The 23,437-nt window shown below is 53.6% G+C and overlaps 1 protein-coding gene across 5 annotated transcripts in view; it reads left to right on the top strand.

Moving 5' to 3' along the window:
• Positions 1–247: 247 nt before the first annotated feature.
• The window catches only part of CNTFR (ciliary neurotrophic factor receptor), a 38,050-nt gene continuing 14,860 nt past the window's right edge, over positions 248–23,437 (top strand). For 2 of the 5 annotated variants that reach the window (XM_043567359.1, XM_043567362.1), the window contains exons 1-3: positions 250–390; positions 8,105–8,214; positions 20,109–20,193. In XM_043567359.1, coding sequence (XP_043423294.1) covers positions 20,109–20,193 — 85 coding nt within the window. In that variant the 5' untranslated portion in view covers positions 250–390; positions 8,105–8,214. Of the gene's footprint in view, positions 391–8,104; positions 8,215–20,108; positions 20,194–23,437 lie in introns of all 5 variants that reach the window. The other 3 variants (XM_043567363.1, XM_043567361.1, XM_043567360.1) reach the window with 3 other exon arrangements.

Genomic DNA, 23,437 nt, shown 5'->3' with positions numbered 1-23,437 from the left:
GCGGGAGCGTGCCAGGGCGGGGGCGCGCGGGGACAGTGGCCGGGAGGGGGTCGTGGCGCGCGGCCGCGGAGGCGCGGGGAGACAAGGCGGGAGGGGGAGGGGAGCGAGGGCGCGCGCGGCCGAGCGGGCGCCCGCGGTCACATGGGCGAGGGAAGGAGGGAGGGAGCGCGCGAGGGAGGGAGGAGGATGGGGGGGTTAAAGCCGCCGAGCGCCGAGGAGCCGGTGCAGAGCGGGCGGCGGCGGCGGCAGCGGAGGCGGCGGCTCCAGCCGGCGCGGCGCGGGGCTCGGCAGCGGGATCCGGCAGCGGTGCTAGCTCCGCGCTCCGTGCCTCGCTCCCTGCCCGGGGTGGTCGAAGGGCGAGGCGCGGAGCCCCCGCGGCCCGAGGGCGCGGTGAGTACCCCGCGGCGGACAGCGCGCGGCCGGACCCTCAGACCCTCGGGCTGACCGACAGACCCGCGGCCCTCGTGCGCGCGGGAAGAGGGAGAGGACACGCGTGGGCCCGCGACCCTGGGGAAGAGAGAAACGGGAAAGTTCAAGGGAAACTTTGCCCGCAAACTCGGGGGCTGGGGCGCGTGAGAAGCGGCCCCCAGCGTCCCGGGGCGTCGGGGGTTGGGCGTGGTGATGGTGGGGGCGGACAATCGGCTGGGGGGATGTGGCCGGGGCGGATTGTCCTAGCGTCCCTATTCTCTCTCACCCCTCAGCAGCGCACGCGGGGTCTGGGAAAATTCCGGAACTGGGGGGTCGTAGTGACCCCCGCGCGCCCGAAGGCGGATTCCTTCTCCCGCAGAAATCTAGACTTAAAAGCGCCCAGGGGTGTGAACGGACGGTTGCGCGTTTGCCAGTGTATGTGTGTCCGTGTGAATACGCGTGTGTGTGTCTCGGTGTGAGCCTGCCTGTGGTTTCCTCGTGAGTCCGCCTGTATCTCCATGTAGTGGGTTTCCTTCAGTGTCTCTTTGTAAGACCCCCTCTGTTGTGTGTTTGTGAGTCCGCTTGTGGTGTATCCCCGTCTCTTTGTGAGTCAGCCCGTGTGTGTCTCCTCCAGTGCGGCTCTGTGTGAGTCGGCTTGGGTGTCCCTGTGTTGTTCCGAGTAGTGTATCTCCCCGTGCGTGGGGGCTGGGCCGCGGGGAGGTCACCAGACGGACAGCTCTCTTCCTCGGCTCCTCTCCTCTCCCGAGCCTCTTCTCCTGCGTCTAGTTCTCGCGCTCGCTCGCTCCCTTGGCCCCCTCCCCCCTTCAGTAGCTTCAGGCGGGCAGGACTATTTCACGCCTTGTTGAAAATTCAGGATTTTCTTTCTCTTTCTGTCTAGGCTCTCTCTTTGATTAGTGTCTGTGTGTGTCTGTGTGGCTGGCAGCTTGTCTGCAACACTAGGTGTGTGTCTGCATGCCACTGTGGGAATGGGTCTGTAACGCTAGTTGTTTTGCTTGTAATACTTGGTATGTTTGTGTCTGTGTCACTGGGGGTGTTCATGCGGCTGTAATCATTGAGGTGGGAATTTGAAATGCTGGGTGTGTGTTTGCATTGACAATTGCTGTATGTCCAGGGCGTCTGAAACAGTGTATTTTTGTGTTCTAACTCTGGGTGTGATGGTGTACCATTGCTTGTGTAGGAATGTGACTTGAACAATTGAATATTCCTATGGCTGCAGGGCTAGCCAGGGCTTGGGGGTGGAGGGCCTATGTGTCTCAATAAACTATGCCTCTCTCTCTACTGTCAAAACCACACAAATCCTCTGGATTGGTTCTTGGGGTTCCTGGTCAGGATTGGTGACATGGAGCTAAGGTTCACATTCCGTCAGGGTTAATACTCTGAGGGACTCTGAACCTTAGACAAAAACTAGGAGTTTAAACTACACATTCAAGACTTCCTGGGGCTTCTTTAGAATTCATAGTCAGATTCACACTGGGACGCTTAAATGCATATAGGCATACACTCAGATTCACACTTAAATTCTGGGGCTCATATCCAACTGTACACTTCAGTTGTAGGGTTACATCAGACTCACGTTGGGACTCATGCTGACACTTCTATTCTCATTCCTGTTCTGAGGCTCATAGACTTACACTGATACTTAGAGCCCATGCTCAGAATCTCACTGGGGTCCTAGAGTTCACATCTGGATTCACACTAAGACCCTGGACTTCCATTTTGGATTCACACTTACATTCTGGGGCTCATAGCTGGAGTCACATGAAGGCTAAGGGCTCACACTCAGATTCTCATGGGGAACCTCGGGCTCATATTTGAACTCAAGATTCACACAAGACACTGAGGTTCATAGACTCATCCTTTTACCTTGGAGCTCACACTCAGATTCACACTAGCAAGATTCTCACTTGCATCCTGGGATCACTCAGGGACCCAGTGTTCAGTGTTCACACTCAAGACTAGCATCTCTGGTGATTACATTAAACTCACTTCTGTCTTGGGGCTTAGACTCACACTACACTTTTATATATTCACATGGGGGCCCTGGGATTCACACTTGGAATCACACCCAGTTATGCTTCCATCCTGGGGCTCACATTCAAACCCAAACTAGGGTTGTGGTGAACTCATAGTCAAATACACCCATGCTTTCTTTGGTTTATGGTGTAGAACAGGGCAGTTGGGTAAGGAACAGCAACTGCCACAAGACATGTCCCCTCCAAAGGTGGAAAGGAGAGAGGATACATATTTGGGAGTGTCACTCACTTGGGTTGTGGACTGATGGAGAGGGTTGTGGGAAGCACTCGCCCAGTTAAACCTTTTTGCCTTTCTTTCTGCAAGGAGACTAAGGCTATTGGTAGGACGATCTGAGTGGCTTTTTGGCACAGGAGTGATTATGTACTCTTAGAGTCCCCATGTGAAAGCATATCCCCCTTAAATAGTTTTGGGTACCCCTTCTGTGGTAAGGGAATCGGTGTGGGGAAAAAAGACTCGTGTCTTCCCAAGACATTTCTCCCATCCCAGTCATCCTTAGTATGGGAGGAGTGTCAAGATTGACTTGGTGAGACGGTAGACCTCTGGCTCCTTTGACCTTTCCAGGGTATTGAATCTCTGATTCTAAGGGAGATGGTAGCCTGGATCTGTGGTGAGAAGGTAGCCAAAGGAGGAGACTGGAGTGAAATCCACCCTCATATTTCCTCTGCCCTGGCTGGAGAAGGATAGAGGCCAAGTTATGTTATATCTCACAATGTCTCCTGGAGTGTCTATGGAGCTCTTAACCTTGTCTCTATGGTATGACCAGCGATCTCTACTGTACTCCACAGAAAAGCAGTAACCCTGTGAGGGAGGGTTGGGTTAGGTTGTAAACTATGCTGGGACTCCACCTGCCTTGGAGACACTGCTGGGCTTACATATCTTCCTGCTGTGGAGGCCAGCAAGTTAGGGCTGCCTGAGGTGCATAATCACCCCATGGGCACCCCGACAGCAGTACAGATCTGGCCCTCAGGCTCAGATGGCTCAGCTCTATCAGCTCCCTGTCCCTGAAGGGGACACATGCTCCCCACCCCCCTCTGGGGGGGGGCTTGAAGGACTGGCATTCTGGTCTCTGCCCCCCCCATGGTGAGTTGAAGTGTAAATGAATGGAAACATATGGAGCAGATTTTCTTTGAAATGCAGATGGGTGGTGGTGGGGGGGGGACCATGTGTGCCTGGTTGGGGGGGGGGGGTGTCCCAGAGAGCAAGAAGGCTGAGAAGAGAGCTGACCCCTCCTCCAGTCCCACCATAGGGTGAGGAGAGTTGTATAAACTGTGGCCCTGGGTGACCACACCCACCCAGGCTCCAGCTTCCTGTGGGGAGAGGCTGGGGAGGCCAGTGGTCCCTGTGGGCTGAAGGTGCTGAGGTCATCACTCCCCTTTACCTCTGTAGAGGGCAAAGAGAGCCTCCAAAGCACAGAGTCATGCTGGGTTGGGGGTCACCAGAGCCAGGAACTCTGGGGGCCAAGAGGTGGAAGGGGGAGCTAGGGCAGATGTGGGGAAGAGTTAGACCCTGCTTCTTGCAGAACTAGCTCTGGGAAGCTGGGGCTACAGCTACAGTGGAAGGAACTGAGGCTAGACTATAATGATGACATCTGGTCAGGGCAAGAGCTCCTGGAGTTTAGGATTGGAAGAGTCCTCAATCCTGAAGTTTTTCCAGACCTGGGATGGTCAGTATTTCCCCTCACAAAACTCAGCAAAGTTACGTAGTAATTGCCTGTGAGCTCTGTGAGACCCGGGGACTGGGTCTCTCTGCTCACTGCTGTACCCTGCCCCTGGCACAGACCTGGAACACTCCTTGGTAAGAGGGTGATGCATCTTTTTCTCTCTCATCAGACTGAGCGCTCCATGCAGGCAGGACCATATCCTCAACTGCCAGCACAGTACCTGACACGGATTAGGTGCTCAATAAATGTTGAGGAATGAATTGTTGAGTGGGAGAGGGGATTCTCTGGGGTTTGTGGCTTGAGACAGAGCAGTGTCTGTTGTATTACCCCTATTTGACTTGAAAGGCACCTGAATGATTTGTAGTCTAGACTAAAGGAAGGATCTCCGTGCACTCAGGGAAGGGGTGCAGAGGATAGGCAGCTTATTCCTTGAAAAGGGTGGGACTAAGGGCGACTGGGGTGGAGGTGGGGATGACTGATTCTGTGGCAGAGGTCAGAGGTCACTTCTGTCCTCTCAGCTTCAGGATTTTTCAGAAGGTGGGTAAGTCCTTTTCTCATGTGGTTGTGAGCGTGTCCCTTGGTCTCTCTAGGTTGGTTTCTTGGACTCTAGCTAAGGCAATAGACCCCATCTCTGAGCTGCTGAGGCTAGGCTCTGAGGTTGTTTAGCTGCTGTGGGCACCACAGACTGTCTGTATTGGTTATTAATGTCTGTCTGAGAACACGGGGTTCAGATCCTAAAAATACCCTGTCCAGCCAGAGCCTAGGAGTTGCTCGTGTGGGCTAGTGTAGCAGTGGCTGCATCTTGATAAGATAGACACAGAGCCAGAAGAGACTAGGAGAGTATAGGAAAACTGAGGCAGCATGGGCAGGAGATGCATGAGAGACAGAGCTTCTGTTGTATATGGGACAAAGATTTATAAAACTAGTGGTGCGAGTTCTTCAAATTATGGCAACATTTAGGGTAGTCTGTTATTTTACACTGTAGAGAATTTACTTCCCGGGGAGTTTGAAGATACATCTGATATCAGATGTATAAATTAAGTAGTCAGTCGTAACCATTTCAAGTCCAGCTTCAAGATATTCCAAAATAAGTATGTGGCAAAGAAAAAAAAAAAATCTTCCTTAAGTAGCCTTTTCTGAGCCACTGGCCCCACCCCTACCTCCTAGAGCCCTTCCTTGCAGCGTGAGTCCCAGTGGGGTTCTTGTACACCCCCTTTTATAGGCCCCCACCTCACTTCTGACCCCCTAGGCATCTGTGTATCCCCTCTTCCCTGGAGATGGATGCTGCACAGTGGTTCCAAAAAGGTAAGAAAAGCCTGGCCTCTGAGGGCAGATGCCGTGTGACCTTGGCCTGTAAGCTGACCTTTCTGGGCCCCTCTGTGAAATCACGGGATGGGGGGGGGGGGGGGGGCTGGGCCCTGGCCCAGGCCCGGAGAGAAGGCGGTTTTGGCACCCATCCAGCTCCCTGACGTCAATGATTCTCCAAATAATGGAATCAATATTGGGGGGGGGGGGCAAGCGTGAACCAGGCCCCAGCGATTAGAAACAGATCAGCACAAACCCGCAGCTGATTCTGATAGAGCTGCCTTGGAGAGCTAGGGTGGGAGGCCTGGAAGGAGGTGGACCTGGGGGGGAGGGGTGCTCAGGAATGGAGGCGGAGCCACCCAGTGTCCAAAGCAGGAGGATACACAAGTAGGCAGAGATTCTGGGTTGGAATGATGTGGTGGGGGCCACTGAACTAGTTCCTTCCTCCTTTGAGTCTATGGGGTTCCAAAGCTAGGGGAAGTTTGTGAATGGAGGCTTCTTTCAACCAGTGAGTGATAAAGGGTGGACAAGGGGAGTTTGTAGTTTATCTCTTTGCTTCCTACTTGGGCCCCTAGGCAATGTTAGGAGTCACAGGTTATACCTAGGATAGGGGAGAGTACCGAGTGAGACCTAAGGAAGATGGTCTTTTACTTGGAGGTAGAGGGCATTAATCTAAGATAGATGGGTATTCCCTCCTCAGAATGGGAGTCTGGCCTCCTCCATCAGGTTGTATCCTCTCACCCTACTAGAAGGCAGCAGGTGAGGATGGAGAGGGCCGTGGGGTCCATAAGGGGCTGGCCTGGCAGCTGACAAAAAACAGGAAAGAGGGCTGGGGGAGCAGCTGTAATTACGGGGCATTTATTATTAATCAGATGAAATTGCTGGAACAGCTGGTGTAATGTGCGTAGTGATACAGACTCTGCATGCACCCCCAACACATGTGCACGCACACATACGCACAAGCCACGCACAGCCTGAGCCTTGTTTGCTTACACAATTTTTTTCTTGTGAAGGTTGGAGCCCCCCCCCCCCTTTTTAAAGTAATCTTTACACCCAACATGGGGCTCGAACTCACAACTCCAAGATCAAGAGTCGCATGCTCTACTGACCAAGGCAGTCAGGCGCCCCTAGAGGGCTCCTTATGTGTGTCTGTGTCTTTTGATGTTGGTACTTATTTGTGTTTTTTCATGTCTGCCTGTATCTTCCTCTCCCTCTGTTGTCTCTTTTCCCAAATGTCTGTTAGTCTCTGGCCTGATGTGTGTCTCTTGTCTCTAACCTCTCTGTCTCCCTCTGTTTGCCTATCTCTTGGTATGTCTGTATCTATTATCACCAGCCACCCTGTCTCTAACACCTTATTTTAGTTTGTGGCCATCTCTGTCTGGTTGCGTCTTCGGTCAGGGTTGGATGACATGGATGATCCTTTCTCATGGGTATGTGTTTAGGCACCTGACCATGCCTTTGGCAAACACATCTGGGACCTATTTTTTAGGGGGGGAGGGGAAGTTGGATCCTGAGGATCTCTTCTGTTGAGTGACTGGAGCCCATTGAAGCAATAGTGGCTTTCAAGACAGCTCTGAATACAAAGCTGGCTTTCTTATCAGCTACCATTTGTGGGATTTGGGGCAAGGTGCTTTTGTTCTCTGAGCCTCGGTTTCCTCATCTGTAAAATGGAAACAGGGTTAACTCTAAAGTTGTTTTGATGATTCAGTACAAAATGTATGTTAAGCACTTATCATGATACCTGACTCATTAAGAACTCTGAACAAGTGTTAGCTGTTACTATTACTGGGAAAGGCATTGTGCAGGCAAGAGAGAGAACTGCAGAGGCAAACCAGTAGAGCACAAAGGCTTTGGAGCTAGACTTGGACTCAAATCTGTGCACTGGAACTGATCAGCTATATGGTCTGAGGCAAGTTACTTAACTTCCCTGAACCTTGTTTTTTCAACTGTCAAATGGGAATAATAATAGAACCTACCTCATGGAGAAGTCATGAGGATTAAATGAGATAATGCATATAAAGTGCTTGACACAGTTCCTGGCATATAACAGATTCTCAATAAATCGTAGTGGTGATGAGAAGAGGATAGTATGATGGTGGGTGTTTTTGCCCTGCTGGTTGCGTGTGAAAAAGTGTGTGATGTGGAGGTACTTGTGCCTGTGAATTGGTTGTCTGGGGACTTTGGATTGTTTGTGGATATGAGTATGTATCTGTATGTGATGTTAGGCCACTTGTGGCTTCCCTTTGTCCCTGTGGTTTAGCATCTGAAGTCAACATGGGGTGCTGGAGGGAGTCTGGACTATTCTCAACTTTCCCTTTTCTAGGGGCACCTGGGTGGCTCAGTTGGTTAAGCCTCCGATTTGAGCTCAGGCCATGATCTCTCAGTTCATGAGTTTGAGCCCTGCATCGGCCTATGTGCCAACAGCCCAGAGCCTGGAGCCAGCTTCGGATTCTGTGTCTCCTCTGTCTCTCTTGGTCCCTTCCCTGCTCACACTCTGTCTGTCTCTATCAAAAATAAATAAACATTAAAAAAAAAAACTTTCCCTTTTCTAGACACTTACCTGCTGCCTGCCTCAGTCTCCCCTTCTCTGAGAGGCATTGTATGGAATGAGTTCTTAGTTGGACTAAGGCCTGTGGGTCCTCTGTGACCTCTGATTTGTGCCCTTTGCCCTTCTAGAATCCAGCCTTGTCACATCATCCCATCCCCTTGGTTTTGGAAGTCTTGGAAAGAGTTGGTCTGGAGAAGGAGGACATTGATGTGCTCAGTGTACGGCCAGTGGTGAAGAGGTATGTGCTGGGGACCCACATGAGGCAGGTCTGTCTCTGGGTATCAGGCTGGTGCAGTGGGGCTATAGGTTTGGGGATGTACGTGAAGGAGGGCCTGAGATCCCTTCCTTCTCTTCCTCTGTTCTTCCTTCTGAGGCTTTTCATGCCCCTATGATGGGCCCACGAAGGGGAAGGGACTTACCCGCAGTCACACAGGCAAGGGCGAAGCCAGGTCAGAAAACTGGGTTCTGTACTTAGAGTGCTGAATCCTGGATGTGGGAGTATATTTCTGTCTCATTGTCAGGCTCCCTCTCTGCCCCCAAAGCATCTCTCTGGCTTGATTGGGGAAGCAGCTGGGCTTGGAGTAGATGGGATGGGGGTCGGAAATTCCAAAATCTTCTGGGGCCAGCCATGGGGCTGGGCTTGACTCTCCCTGCCTTTCATTAAGGCCAGCCAAGGCCCCCGATTGGCAGCCCAGGGTGGGGGCGTCCAAGGAATCGAGGCGCTGGAGCGGAACGGAAGGGCCTATTGTCCAAAACCCGCCAGAGGCCCACAAAGGCCAGCCGGCTTTTCATCTCAGCTCCCAAACAGACTGGCCATTTTCCCGGCCCAGGAGTAGGGGACTGATTGACCCTTCAGAACTAGGACTGGGATGTTTTTGAGGGTGGGGTGGGGTATCCCATGCTGACACATGGCCATAAAAGGGACTTAAAATGGAGGTGGGGTTCTGAAGAGGAGGGAGGCTCCAGAAAGCTGTAGAGAGTTAAGCTTCCAATCCACTGTTTCCAAAGGACCTAAGGATATAGAGTAGGGTATCTGATAGAAATTCGGATTTACACAACAATAGATAATAAATATTTATAGGGGGCACACCTGGGAGGAGTCTCATGATTTGATGGTAAAGTGAGCTACTTCTATGAGCATATAATCCCACCCCCCCACAATTGGGATCACCGTATTGAGTTGGAACAGGGGCTGGAGAAGAGAAGGCTAGTGGTTGGGCAAGAGACTGGGCTCCTGCAGCAGGAGGAACTGAGGCCAGACAGCAGGAAGGACTTCCTGCCAATGAACAGTAGCTCTGATGCCCTGACTGTGTCTCTAGAGATCCCAGAGGATCACAGAGAGCAGGGGAGCTAGAGAACACCCCTGGGGTTAGTTAAGGGTTAGGCAGCTTCTGTGGGGGCCCAAAGAGGAGGCTGGGAGGGAAGACTTGGCAGTTCTGTCCACCCTCCCTCCACAGCACCTCCAGCATCACTTTAAAAACAGCTTTTTAATTTAACAAAGTGGATGAAAAACTGTTTTTGGAAATAAAGATATCTGTTGTCTCCCAGGCTAGCACTCAGCTCTTGCAGAGAGCCTCTCTCCGGGTTTCTCTCCGCTGCTGGTGGTTCCTTTCCTCTCTCTCTCTCTCTCTGTCTGTCTCTTTTTTTGTTTGTTTCTGCTCTGCAACCCCCCAGCTTCCCCTTGGCCTCCCATTACCCCCTCCCGTATCAGCCTCCCTGGGAATCTCATCCTCAGTCTCTTATCTCCATGTCTCTGCATCTCCTTTTGTCTCTCCTCTCCCAGTTTCTCTTCCAGGGCTTGTCTCTCTCCTGAATCATCTCTGTCTCCCAGCCTGTCTCAATCTCTGTCTCCCTTCCCCCCTTCTCCCCCAACCCCTGCTCTAAATGGGTCTATTTAAAACACCCAACGCTGCCAAGTCAGAAAAGCGTCTCCTGATAAAGCGCATTAGGCCGAGGGAGGGAGGAGGAGGGGGGAGGGAGCAGGGAGCAGCGGGCGGATGGATTGATCCAAGCCCGTAACCCCATTAATCAGGCATCGTGGATCCCCCTCCCTCCCCCAGCTTCAGCCCCTTCTGAGCTAAAAGCCCCTTAAATATTTATCACCCCTCCCCCCAGGGGGTGAGGGGAGGGGTGTGTGGCCCTTGGTGTGAGCATCCCCAGCTGCCTGGTGCGCACCCCCTGTGTGTTTACACATGTGCACATGTGGTCATATGTGCATGCATGGGTGTGCATACCTAACAGACCCAGGGCCCATCTTGTCCCCCTTCACCCCCCCACCACGGAGTAGCCTGGTTCCTTGGGCAGCCCAGCCCCTAGGGGACCCTGGGAATCTAGCCTGGGTCTTTGCCTCTCTTAAAAAGTTGGGCATGTAGAATAGGGAGACCTTTGGGGTCAATTGGAGGTCCTTATGCCCCCAAAGTGCAGTAACTGGAAGATTGGGTGACATTGCACTATTATTCTCAGAGGGTCGGAAGGTGAGCTGGGGTTCAATGTCCAGATTCCCTAATATTCCCAGAGCAAGAAGTAACTTAGGGAATAGAATTGGGGGCTCCACGCTCCTAAAGTGCAGGAATGTAACTTGGAAGGCTGGCTGAAGTTTCCCCTTTATCCTCAAAGGGCAGGAATGTGACCTGGAGGTGGGTTGGGCACCTACCATTACCCTTAGAAATTTAGGAACCTTGACCTGGGCCTGGGTGGGGGTCGCCATCACCCCCAGAGAGTAGGAAGGTGGCCACTCTCTGAGGGGTGATGTGGGACTGGGTCCCACATCTCACGGCTTATTGATTTCCCCTGGCTACAGAGGTCAGTTAACCCTGAGACAGGCTGGGGTCTGCCGGAGTTGGCCTGAGGCAACTTCGACCTGGGCGGGGGAAGGGAGGCCCGGGCGGCCCTGGGTGTGAGGAGGGGCCGCTGCTCGGAGCAGAGGGTCCCTTCCCCCTCCCTCCCCCAGCATCAAGTGCCACATCTCCTCCTGACTCAGACAATTAGATTCAAAGGATGACCTCACTGCCTGCCGTCCCTCACTCGCTCCCTCTGCTAGCTCGCCTCGCTCGCGGCGCGCTCCTTCCTCCCCTCCTCCCGGCCCGCTCGCCGCCTCGCTCGCTCGCTCACTCACAGCTCGGGCCGGCCCCTAGCCCGCCCGCCCGTCCGGAGTCGCGGTGTTGCGGGGGGCTCCTGTCCCCCGGGCCGGCCCGGGCCTCCTGGGCCCCAGCCCCGGGCGCCCGATGCCCGCGGGCTGCGGGGCGGACCCAAGGAGCGCCGGAGGCACCGACGGGGCGCCTGCGCGGGGACCCAGGTCAGTGGCCGCGCGGCCGCAGGGCCGGAGAACTTGTCACCCCCACTGCCGCCGCTGAGACACCCCCGCCGGCGCCGCCCGCCAGCCCGCCTCGGAGCTTCCCGCTCCTTTCTCGGCCCCCGCCCCCCGCGGCTGCTCGGCGCGCTCCCCCTGCCAAGCTGTCTCTCTTCTTTCTCCCCCCCCCCCCCCTTCCCCAACAGCCCCTCTGCTTCTACAGCCGGTGGGAGGGACTGGGACTTCCTGAGGTCCCAGGGATGGGGCTGGGGCCCATTGGCTGAAACCGGCCCAGGCTTCTGAGAGAGGAGGGGGCTCTAGCTGTTTCCACTGGCCTGGGGGAGGGGACCACAACCTGGGTGGGAAGGGGGCTACAGAGAAAGAGGTCCAGGCAGGGTGTGGGGGTGACATCTACAGAGGGGATGAGCTCTTGATATCGTTCTTTTCTCACATCCTGTGGGCCTCTTGCCTGGCTTCATTTGTTCCCACCTCCTAGCAAACTATAGTCCCCACTGCCTAGTTTCATTTGGTCCCCACAGCCTATGGTCTTTTGGGCTCTGTCACCTGGTTTTCCTAGACCCTTCTGCCTGATTTCTTTTGTTCCCACTGTCTACTTTTCTATTTTCCTTAAGTCCCTATCACCTGGGCTTTATGGGATTGCCCTACCTGGTTTCCTTACATCCTTCTGTCTGATGTTTGCTTCCCTACCTGGCTTCCATGGAGCCCTACCATGCTCCCTTTATGATAGGGTGTTAGGGCCCAAGCTACACCTGGAGTGGCAAGTGGTAAGGATGTCAACAGCAATGCCAGTTGTTCCCAGGTTGGGGCCTGGCCAGCACAGCTTGGATTCCATTCTGCCTGGACAGCGACACAGCGTCCTCTCTTGTGATGGGGGGCAGGGCTGCAGGGTCCAAGGACACTTTACAATTCTTGTCCTCAATGGTTAGTTAGAAGAGCACTTGCTTGGCCAGTGCTGTCCCCATCTCTCTTTGGGCCTAACAGTGATGACAGGGCTTTGGCAGGGGTTGGGGGTTGAGGTCTGAGCCGTATCTCCTTCTCCTTACCTTGCCTCTTGCAGCCAGGCCTGACACTCAGGTGCACTGTAAATAGTTATGGGCACAGAGAGGTTTTGAAGAGGACTGGGATCATACAGCAGGTGGCTAGGTTGAGAACTGTTGCTGATCCTCATCCTGGAGAAGAGGGGGTGCTAAGGGGAGGCAGGAGGGGTCTGGGGAGTGAGCTTGTTTCTGGGGTTTTCTGGCTCTTGCTACCAGTGCCACCATCTCTTCACCCAGGGGTGTCTGGCCTGGATCCTTACCTTACCCTGTCTGTCTGGCCTGGCTCTCCTTTTATTCCGGGATGCTGGGAAAGCAGGGTCAGGGGAGGAAGGAGCCACCTAGGAAGTTATCAGATATTTATTTGCTTTTGGGGGATGAACAAAGTTCCTCCTCCCTTTTCCTTCTTCCTTAGGCTACCCTGAGCTTTAGCACCCTACCCCCAAGTGCAGCCCGGGCAATCCAAGGACCCAGCATGGAGTAGCTATTCTGTGTGTATCTTTGTATTTCTCACTGCTGGATGTGGGAGCATGAGAGGCTGAAGGTGACTGGGGGACTCTGAGTTTCTGGAGGTGCGATGATATCTGGGTGGAAGATAGACTGTTCTGAATGTGTGATGGCATCCATATGTGAGACTGTGCCTGTTTTGAGTGAGCGTGTGTGAGTCTGTGTGTATGACTGTGACTGTAATACGTGTGTGCATGCACAGCGTGTGTGAAGCTGTGGCAGTGGGCGTCCACGTGGGAGGGCCAAGATGTGTAGTCACGATGGTGAACTATGGGTGCCAGTGTCTGTGAGAGGCTGCCTGCGTGTGCCTGTGAAGCTCTGGCTGTGTGTATGTAAAGGTAGGGAGGGCTTCAGGGAGCTCTGCCAGGTGGTAGTGAGAGTCCCCAGTGTGTGCTACATCTCGGGGAGAAGTGAGCACTGGGTGCCATGTGACCCTGAATTGCTGGTGTGTTTGTGAGCATGTGTGCGCACGTACTCATGCCTGTGTTTACCCATCAGGAACAGATTGCTCTGGCTTCCCCACTGTGAGGAGGGAGTAAGGGGGAGGAAGGATGGCTTGCTTTTGCCCAGCAGACCAGAAGCTTCCTCAGAAGTAGTGTGTGCAGTGTGTGTGTGTGTTAGGGGGGCAGGGAGAACAGGACATTGTTATATGAAGACAGGCGAAGTTTCTGTTCCCCCTACTCCATTCTAGCTCTGTCAGAAAGACCATTTTCAGTTCTTTTTGTTAGAAACCAATGCTTCACATGCAATGTCTCCCCTGCCCCCCACCCCACCTGTGTGTATGTATGTGTGTGTATATGTGTGTGTGTGTGTGTGTATGTGTGTGCACAAGCTTGTAAGCATAGGCCTCTGTGTATATATTAGAGGGTGTGTCTGCACCATAGCAGTGATGGGGCCAGGGATGGGGTGTAGTGAGAGATGCAAAGGCAGATAGGTCTTTGTCCCAGCTCCCAAGTCTGGAAAACTATTCTGTCCGTCCTTCTGTTTCCATGGAAGGCCTTGCAGCCTCTTTCCTGCCCTGCCTCATCAGCTGGGATGCTCCCCTCCACTGTCATTGCTCTGCCCATCCCCCACCAATGAATGGGAGTTCTTCCAGCTATCTAACCTCCTGCTGCAGCTGTCTGTCTCGTCAAGAAGAGCAACCCCCCACTCCCTGCAGACTTAACCTGACTGGTGCATGGCCCTTTTCTAGGTAGCGGGGTCCTCCTGATTCTCCTAGAAGCCAGAAGAGATTCTGGACTAAGGCTAGGAGGATGGGGAATTTGGTGCTTGTGCCCCAGGTTCTTTGAAGTTGTCCAGAGACCATGTGCCCAAAGGGAAGATACACACTTACTTGCCCCTTCCTGTTCTCCATTTGATGGGAAGGGGATTGGACCAGATGACCTTTGAGGGAGAAAGCCAAGACCTTTTGCACATAGAGGGCTGCTTAAGCCCAAGCCTGCGTATATGTGCATATACAAACCCATGCCAGGTCACCAGGCAGCATGCAGGGCCCTGAGTAGGGCTCTACATGTGGGCATGGGCTGGTGGGATTCAGATTCCCACCTCTCCAGGATACCTCCCTGCTGCCCAGCCAGGCCCATCATGGGAAGGCCCCAGGTTCCCCCCACAACACGCCTGTACACACGTGCAGCAGGGCACGCACATGCTGATCTCAGGGTCCCCATGGTGCAAGAGGCTGGAGGTGGGGGGTTTGAACACTCAGAGTCCTGGCTGCTGCCAAAATCCATTGGAATCTTGTCCCCCCCCCCCCCCCAGGCCCCCATCTCTGGCTGTGGAGGTCACAACAGCAGGTGCGGATACCCACCCCCCTCCCCCCCAACTCACTCACATTGGGCCGCTCCTTTTCCACAACCTCAGCCAGAGGCTGGAGCTAGGGGACTGCTCCCCCTGCCTCCCTCCTGGTCCCCCTCCCACTGGTGTTCAACTTCTGCCCCCTTCTGCGGAGGGAGATGGGAGCCTATGTTTAGGTGGGGTCCTTTCCCCTGAGCACTGGGGCTTGACCCTAGAGTGAGTGGGGATGTGATAGCCCAGGAGGAGATAAGGCTTGAATCCTGAACCCAGGCATGGCTCCTATGGCCCTCGGGATGGGGGCACTAGTAGCTGAGAGGAGGGCCAAGTCTGGATTCAGAGAGAAAGCCAGAGACAAGAGACTCAGAGATAGAAGGTAGAGACGCCACAGAGAGTGGGAGCCTGCCCAGTGGCCAGCCAGCCCCAGTCCCAGAAGCTGGCCCCTGACCCAGGCCCGCCCCTTCCCCGGTCGGGGGTTTGCCGGGCCAGCTGCCAGGGGCCAGGCCTCCCTCCTCGGCCTTTAACCCCCCCACACACACACCCTCTGGACTGCTCAGGCCTCTGCCCCCGCCCCCACCGCCCACGCTGTCCAGGCTGTCTAGGCCTGGTGGGATCTGGGGGCCTCTCGGCCTTAGCCCCTCCTCCCCTTCTTGGAGCTTCCAGCCAGCCCTGACTGTCTCTCCCAGGCTCCCCTTCGGCCAGTGCTGCTCCTCCTTGCCCACCACATCCTTGTCCCTGTTACTGCCACTGCTCTCTCATTTTCTCTCTCTACCTCCAAATGAAGGTGTCTCTTTTCCTTGCTCTACCCTAATTCTTCTGCAGGTCTGAGGCCTCTAGAGCTCTCTAAGCTTTTAAGTCAGTCCATGCTGTGTCCTGTCCTGTGTTCTTGCCTCTTCTCAGGATGGGTCCTCTACAACTGCTGTCGGGAGAGAGGAGGGGGACGAGGCCCTAGGACAAAGTGTCTTTTCCCTCACACTGAAGGATTCTGGAGTCTGGGGTTGCCTAGGGGGACTAGAAGCTGTGGAGATGTCACCTTGGCTATGCCATGGGTCAGATGCCCCCCAGCAGATATGCATGTTCCTGAACTCACCCTGCTGTAAGCCCCTGCAAGGGTAGTCCAGGCCAGTGACTTTGGTTGGATTTTAATTTTGGGGAGTACCACATGGGCCCTCCCTACTCGTTCATTGTTCAGACCAGATTGAGCCTACCTGACCTCAGCATACCCACACCAACTAATGCCTTGAAGCTCAGAACATATTGTTGCATGTCAACACTCACATTTAGAGCTGGGCCCCAGCCAGTGATGCGCAGAACCCCTCAGTTCAACCCTGGATGTAGCAGGGTTTCCTGAGGGTTGGGCTTGTGTAACCTTCTGCAGGGATAAATAGGAGCTCTCCAAATTCATACCTCCCCTCCCTCAGGTTCTGCCTTTAGCTGGGCAGGGGATGAGGGTGGGGGGCACGGGGCACCTGGAAGTTTGCTGGAGCTGGCAAGAGGGGTCTTGGGCCCCTCGTAAGCCTGACTCAAACTGAGAAATTGAGGTTGCTCCCTAATTGGGAGTCTGTCATTGTGTCTGTCTGTGTCACTGCTAGTGACTGTCAGCCTCCATGGTGCCAATATTACTGTGAGCTGGTGTTATCCTGTATGACTGTCCATGTTACTGAGTCTGACTGTCAATATCCTTGTGTTACTGTGGACACACCATCATTGTTACTCTATGTGACTGTCAGTCTCATTGCATCTTTGATTCTGAGATTACTGTCACTGTGATTGTGTCAGTGTCAACAGGTATCATTGCCCCATTTGTTGGTGTCATTGTACGTGACTGTCATTCACTGCATTATTGTCACTATAGAGACTATTAACACCCCTATATGTCATTGTCAACTATGGAAATGTGCCCTGTTCACTGGGTGTTGTTATCATTGTGTAATGGTGTCTTTGTGTCACAGTGGGACAGTGACAGTAAATTGGGGCCCAGGATTTGTCTCTTGATGTGTCACCTATGTGTGTATAATGATGACACTATGAGATTCTATGTCAGGAGAGGTTCTGGGCTCCTTGTGCTAACAGGGTTTGGGTTGCTAGGTACTGGCCTCCTTTCTTGTTAGTGGAGTGCCCTCTGTTGCCTCCTCATGGTGGGGCTGGGGCTGGCTGGAAGCCAGGCTGGCCCCCTGGAGGGGTCTACAGAGAGCCTCAGCCAGTTTGCGTAGCCCTTATCTGAAGCTTTATGGGATTTATCCTCCAGATCTATCCCAAAGCCATGGGGTGTGGACTTGGAAAATTCTTGGGAAAGAGGCTCTTTGCCCTGGTGAGCTAGGGCAGGGCGGAGGTTATAGTCTGGATGCCTCTGGCCTCAACTTCCCTAACTGGGAATGGACCCAGTTGGGACTTTGAGGGAAGGGGGAAATGAAATTGGTTTGGGACTTTTTGGATCTGCAGGGGCAGAGATGGGGTGGGATAGGGTGGGGTTTTGGTCTACCCTAATTCCCTGAGAGCTACACTCTTATATCTCCAGGGAGAAAGAAACCTTATAGCCCCCAGGAACACTGCAAGGACACTATCCTCCTTTTGCACTGGGGGAGATGGATGGGCTTAGGGAGATGCTCTAGGGTAGACACAGAGACCGTTTCTGGGTCTATCCCTTCCTCTGCCCTTGAATCCCTGCCCCAACCCCTGTGGTCTCTATCTCTCTTCCCAGGTCTCTTCTTCCCTTTCTCCCTATCTTGGTATCTTCTTGTCCCCTGGGTCTTGGCTAATGGCTTTCCCTCTTTCCCTGTCTCTATGCTCCCCCCTCCCTGGGTCTTTCTCTTTTCTGGGTGCCCCCAGCCATGCAGTGTCTGTCTTGGTACCCCATCCCCCACTCTCTGCAGCACTTGCTCTCAGCAGCGCCCGTCTCCCATGGCTGCAGCCCCGTTGGCCCAGGGCCCGGCCCTTACAGTAACTCATCGGGCTGATGGAGGCGACTTTGATGAAGAAGCCACCCCTCCCCCTGAGGGGGCCTGAGTGTGTGTGTGTGTGTGTGTGTGTGTGTGTGTGTGTGTGTTTGCATGTGCATGCATACATGCATGCTTGTATACATGCACACTCATGCCAGGCTGTCTCCTTTCCCCTGCACTCCCAACTGGGACCAGGAAGGAGCTGGGAGCAGAGGGCCACCCTGTCCCTCTTCTTTCATCCTGTGATCTAACCTTGGTCCCCTCTGCCTCCGCATGCCCTGATTCCTGCTCCCATGTGGTAGGCAGTGGGGCCTGGAACTAAGGTAGAGTATTTTCTTGGCTGTGTGGAGAAAGACATGGACAGATGGCAGAGGTGCTGGGGGGGATTATCTGAGGGCTACCTGCAGTGATTGAGGTGGAGAACTAGGTAGGCCTCCAACCTCTTGCCTCTCTCTCTCCCTCTCCTTTGCTCCTTAGCTCCTTCTGAATTCATACAGTTCCTGGGTTCATTTCCTGGCCCCACTGCTTGCTGACTGTGACTTTGGCCATTGTCTTAACCTTCTAGGCCTGAGAAATAGTTGAAGATAGGGGAGTGGCTGAGGATCAAGAGGAGTCAGGCCAAGTGGTAGCTAAGGCCCTGGGAGTCACTGATGTGGGAGGGGTAGCCAGAGCCACCCAGGGCCTAGAGAGACAAGCTATGCCAGGGAGGAGCAGTCAGACAGAGCACCTGTGGCTGTGGCTGGAGGACAACCAGGTGCAGATGTGGGGACTCACCTGGTGAGGGGTTAGTGTAGCAACAGGCAGGCAGGAACCCTCTCCCATAAAGGAGCCCCTGGAAGTCAGATTCTCTCCAGTTCTCCCACCCGCTGCTACAGGCTGACACTCACATTTGTCTCCTCCCTGCTGTAGCTCTGTTTGCAGTTTCTCTGGCAGTTCTCTGGCTGTATGTCTGGCTGTTTGTCTGGCAGTATTTCTGACAGTGTCTCTGGCTGTGTCTGGCAGTGTGTCTGTGTGTCTGAGTGTCCCTGGCAGTGTTTTTAGTGGTGTGGATACTTCCTGACTGAGCATCTGGCTATGTCTCTGGCTCTCTCACTAGCTGTATTTTTGGGTGTATGCCTGTTTGTGTCTATCAGTTTCTCTGGTATTTCTCTGCTTGTGTGTCAGGCAGTTTCTCTGGCATGGTTTCTGACAGTGTCTCTAGCTCTCTTGCTATGTCGCTGATGGTTTCTCTGCCTGTGTTTCTTGCTCTTTCTCTGGTGGTACATTTGCTTGCATGTGCTGAGCATTTTACAGTATTTCTGGTGGATCCTTTGGTTGTATGTCAGTTAGTCTCTGACCATGTCTCTGCCTGGTTATCTGGTTATAGCTACCTGTTTCTCTGGTTTTATCTGATTGTGCCTCACACAGTGTCTTTAGTATATCTCCAACTGTGTGTGCTGTTTCTGGGATTCTGTCTGGTTGTTTTGGGCAGTTTCTCTGCACAGTATCTTGGCTGTATTTCTGGCTATATTTCTGACAGTACCACTCACCCTGGTTGAGTGTCTGGCAGTATTCCTCTTCTAGATCTCTGCTTCTGTCTGGTTGACAGTCCCCCTGTCTCCTCACACTAGGGTAGAAGGGTCATATTTGAGGCTTTTTCTGTAGGGAATAGTTATTTCCCTGCCCTCAGGTATGATTGTGTGCTGGGGTAGATTGGGGTGCAGTTGGATCCATCCCATGAAGCAGGATAACAGATTAGGGGGCCACTGGAACCATCCTGACTTGTGGGGACATATCCTCACCGTGCTTTGTGTACCTATGTAGGTGTGTGTAAACACTGATGCACATCTGCTGGGCTGAGTGTCTCAGGCTCCTGGGGCACATGTCTGGGGTAAAGGATGGGCTGGGTCCCCCAACAAGGACTTATATGTGAAATACCCTTTCTCTCCTGGTCACTGTACACTAAAGCAAAAGCCACATCTGACCTTGGTACCCTGGTGCCGTGAACATCACAGAGCCCAGTGGCAAGGCTCATGGGGAAGTGGGGGGGGGGTGCAGATATGAGGGGCTTCTAACCATCCAGGTTTCGGGCTTTCTCCCCAGGAGCACAGCAGGGGGCCTTCCATTCAAGGCAATTTGGAGAAGTATAGACCTCATGTTAAGTTCAAACATTACCCTTTCAGTTTGCAATGTTTATAGCTAATTAGCCAACCTCACCAGTAAAGTTATTTTTGTTTTTATAAAAATGGCCCTAGCATAACCAATGTTCCATAACTCATCCGTGGTTGACTACATCCTGCAACCAGCAGCCTTATCGAACAACAAACCACTGTAGGTTGCCTTGTACCATCCTAGCAAATGTTTGCCTACAGATGCCAATAATGTTGCTTTCTATTGCTTGGAAGAGAATCCTGAGCCCCATTAAGAAGGGCATTTGGGGTCAAGGTGTCCTAGCCCTAGGGCTGGGATTTCCCAGTCTTGCCTGAGAATAGGGAGGGGCTCCCAGGAGGTTTCTGCCTGGGCTGATGCCTCTCCTTCCCCCGCCATCCCTTATCCCCATTTCTCCCAGCAGATGGCTGCTCCTGTCCCGTGGGCCTGCTGTGCTGTGCTTGCTGCCGCCACTGCTGTTGTCTACGCCCAGAGACACAGTCCTCAGGGTGAGTGTTGGAGGGAGGATTCTGGGGGGGTGGGATGGTGCTCCCTGATGACTCCCACCCAGAGCTGAACATGAACCCTTCTCACACAGCTGTGTGCATCCACCCAAGACCACACACTGGCACTTGCTGGCATTGCCACACATGAACACACAGAAGGACATAAGTCATATGACACTGATATGCTGGGTGACCCACTGATATCTCATGTGCACAGTCCTCCAGTCACTCCATGTGGTTCCGTGCTGATGGTATCTCTGGCTTGATAATCTCTTCCTCTTCCTACTAGAGTGGCTGTGTGGGGTAACAGGCAGGTGAGATGGGAGTTGGGGGCTGCTATAGGTAGGGCCTGTATGTTAATCTGATGAAATGGGATCCCCTAGGGGTTTATGGGGGGTGTAGTGGAAGGCACTGAGAGAGACAGTGGCCAAGACTGCTTTCCCCTATCCTAGAGAGAAGATGGAGACAGAGATGGTTGATAACAAGATGTGAGGATGGGCAGGGTGACAAGTGGGAGAGGGCAGACATGCTAAGGAAGGGGACAGGTCAGTCAGCTAGAATGATTGGAGGAGGCAGGGATTGCTCAGGCTGGGCCATTGGCAGCCTCCTGCCCTTCCCCTACCATTTGTCCAGTGAAGGCTGAGTTCTTCACATAGCCCACAGAGCAAGATGCTGCACCCCTTCTGGAAAACAGGTGCCCTCTTAACTTGACCACCAGCGCTCAAACTGCATTTGAGGCACACCTCACATGGCCACATCAGTATAAGGTCTGACCCTGAAACTCCTTGAGCAAGCTCTAAGTTGTCAGGAGCTTTCCCCTTGGATGGGTTCTGCTCCCACCCCAACCTTGGCTGGATTAGGTAGAGGCAGAGAAGGTGGGGGCACCTCTGGGACCCAGGCACAGAGCAGATCCTGTCACCCTCAAGGGTGTGGGTTCAAGGAGGGTGGTGGGTCAAGGCTCTGGTGGCTTCTTCCTTGTAAGACTGACACTGAGACCCAGAAAGAGCCTAGCTCACCTCAGGGCTGCTCCCCAGTGAGCAGGGACTGAAAGGACCACCAGGTCAACTCATTAATCCCCCTCCTGCAGTCAGTCCATCTTGGGCTCTTGTGCTGACCTCACCTGCTTAGACCTGCCAGTGGCCACTCCCATTGGCTTGGCTCCTGCCCTGTGTTGCATGTAAAGACAGAGCCACATGTGACCAAAGACTTGAGTGTTAAGTCTGTATCTCTGAGAGTATAACTGTCTTTGTGCATTAGGCTATGCTCTTGTGTGAGTGAGACCATGTCCTTGTTTGAATACATTTCTCTGTGTGGTTGTATCCTTGGGGACTGTGCCCTGCGTGTGACGTTGTCTATGTGCAACCATGCTCTTTGTGGAGCTTTGTCCTTGCAATTGAGATTGTACCCTATGTGTGATATCATGATGGTTTCTTTCTGTCTCTTTGTATGTTTGTGTCCCTGTTAAATTGTCTCCCAGATGTGAGACTGTGCCCTTATGTGTAACTGTGCCTCTGGGTGACAGTGCCCTCCCTGTGCATGCATATGATCATCTTGTATCAGGTGTTAACCATCCCTGAAGTGGGATGGTGTCCCTGTGTGGCTGTGACCTTGTGGATGGTTGTTCTGTGTGTGCTTGTTCTTCTTGTGGTGACTGTCATTATCCTATGTGTGTGGCGATGTGAAGTTGCTTAGGACGCCCGGGGGGACTGTTTCCGGCATGTGGTCCCCATGTGAGCCTGTGTGCGCAGGTGTGAGGGAGCCGTCAGCTCTGTCCTTCTGTGTTCTCCATGTCCATGACCTCATCCTGTCTCTGTCTCTCATCCTGGCTTCTAACAACCTTTTCACAGCTGATTCCTTTGGAGCATTTGTCACTGCGTCAAGGCCAAGAACCCCATCCTCCCCCTGCTGCTTGATTTAATTTCTGAAATGGACAGCACATCAGTAGGGGCACCCACAGGGCGGGAGGAGAGCTATCCAGAAACAAAGGATTAAATCATTGGCATCTTTGGAGCTGTTGCATGGCTGTGTGTATTGCCATTGTTGTTATTGTAGCAATTGTGACAGTGTGTATCGTGTGTGATTGTCATGTCATATTGCCCCCTCTACCTCCATATTGTGGCCTGTAGTTGTCTTCTGTCATTGTGTTGTCATTTTTTCATTCCTGCCCTGCCCTTACATTGTTGGTTTGTCACTGTTGTCAGGTTGTGTTTCTGTTTCCTTTGTGAGGCAGACAGGGTGCTTGGGAGTGTTATCCCATTGCCATTATGTTTGTTATGCTGTTAGGTGGCTGTTTCCTCATCTTATGGCTGTACCTGCCCTGCAGTACTAAAGAACCACATTGGGTCCAAGTTAGTTCTGAGCTGCTGTTGGTCAGTGTTGACGTGTGGCCGCTGGGACCATGTTGGCCACGCCCCCTCCCCTACGGTCAGTTTTCAGCCTCCTCCTCAGGCAGCTGGATGCAGAATGTCTGTTAGTGAGGGAGGGGGCAGGGCTCAGAGAGAGAGGGGCTTGGCATGTTTCCTGGAAGCTCCAAGTTTTGAGAAGGGAGGCTGGAGGGGGGCTCAATGGCTAGGGCTGGTGGATTGGGGGGGCGCTCTATGGCTTGAGCCTCGGACACTGGGCCCCTGGTCAGGGGGAGGCCCCCATTCAGTCTCTGGTCCAGCCTCACAGCTGTGGCCTCTAAGGCCCCCAGCCACCGCCCTTCCGCCGTTCATCCTTTGTTTGGCTGGTCCCGGGCCCCCACAGATGAGTGGTCAAGGCTGGCTGGGTTTCCTACTTCCCTCTCCTCTGACAGGGGACAGGGACCGAGAGGCTCAGAGAGGGGCAAGACAGAGACAGGCAGCAGGGGAGAAACCTGAAGACACAGAGAGACCCTGGCACAGGAAGGGTGACAGAGGCAGCAAACAGGGACAAATGTTCCAGCACAGAGAAAAGCAGTACCAGGCAGGGGGCTGCAATGGGGGCGGTGGTGGCTGGTGGCATAGGGGGATCCCTACCCCCTGTAGTCCTGGTGGTGTTAACAAGTCTAATTAAGAGGCCACTGGCCCAAGTTAATTGGCTCGTTAACAGGAATTGCCTCTGAAAATCCCCCAACTCAGCGGGGTGGCTCTCTGGAGGGGAGATGTAAGGGAGTGTTAACGAGGGATCCCGCAGCCCCCCCTACCGCTGCCCCCCTCTCACGTTGCTCTTCCCCTTCCACCCTTTCTCCACAGATCTGGCTGAGACCTGGGAAGCATCTGTCCTTCCA

Source organism: Prionailurus bengalensis, chromosome D4 (genome assembly GCF_016509475.1).
Source record: "Prionailurus bengalensis isolate Pbe53 chromosome D4, Fcat_Pben_1.1_paternal_pri, whole genome shotgun sequence".
Taxonomy (NCBI): Eukaryota; Metazoa; Chordata; class Mammalia; order Carnivora; family Felidae; genus Prionailurus; species Prionailurus bengalensis.
Note: the sequence above shows the minus strand (reverse complement) of the source record. Positions and strands in the feature narration are given on the sequence as shown.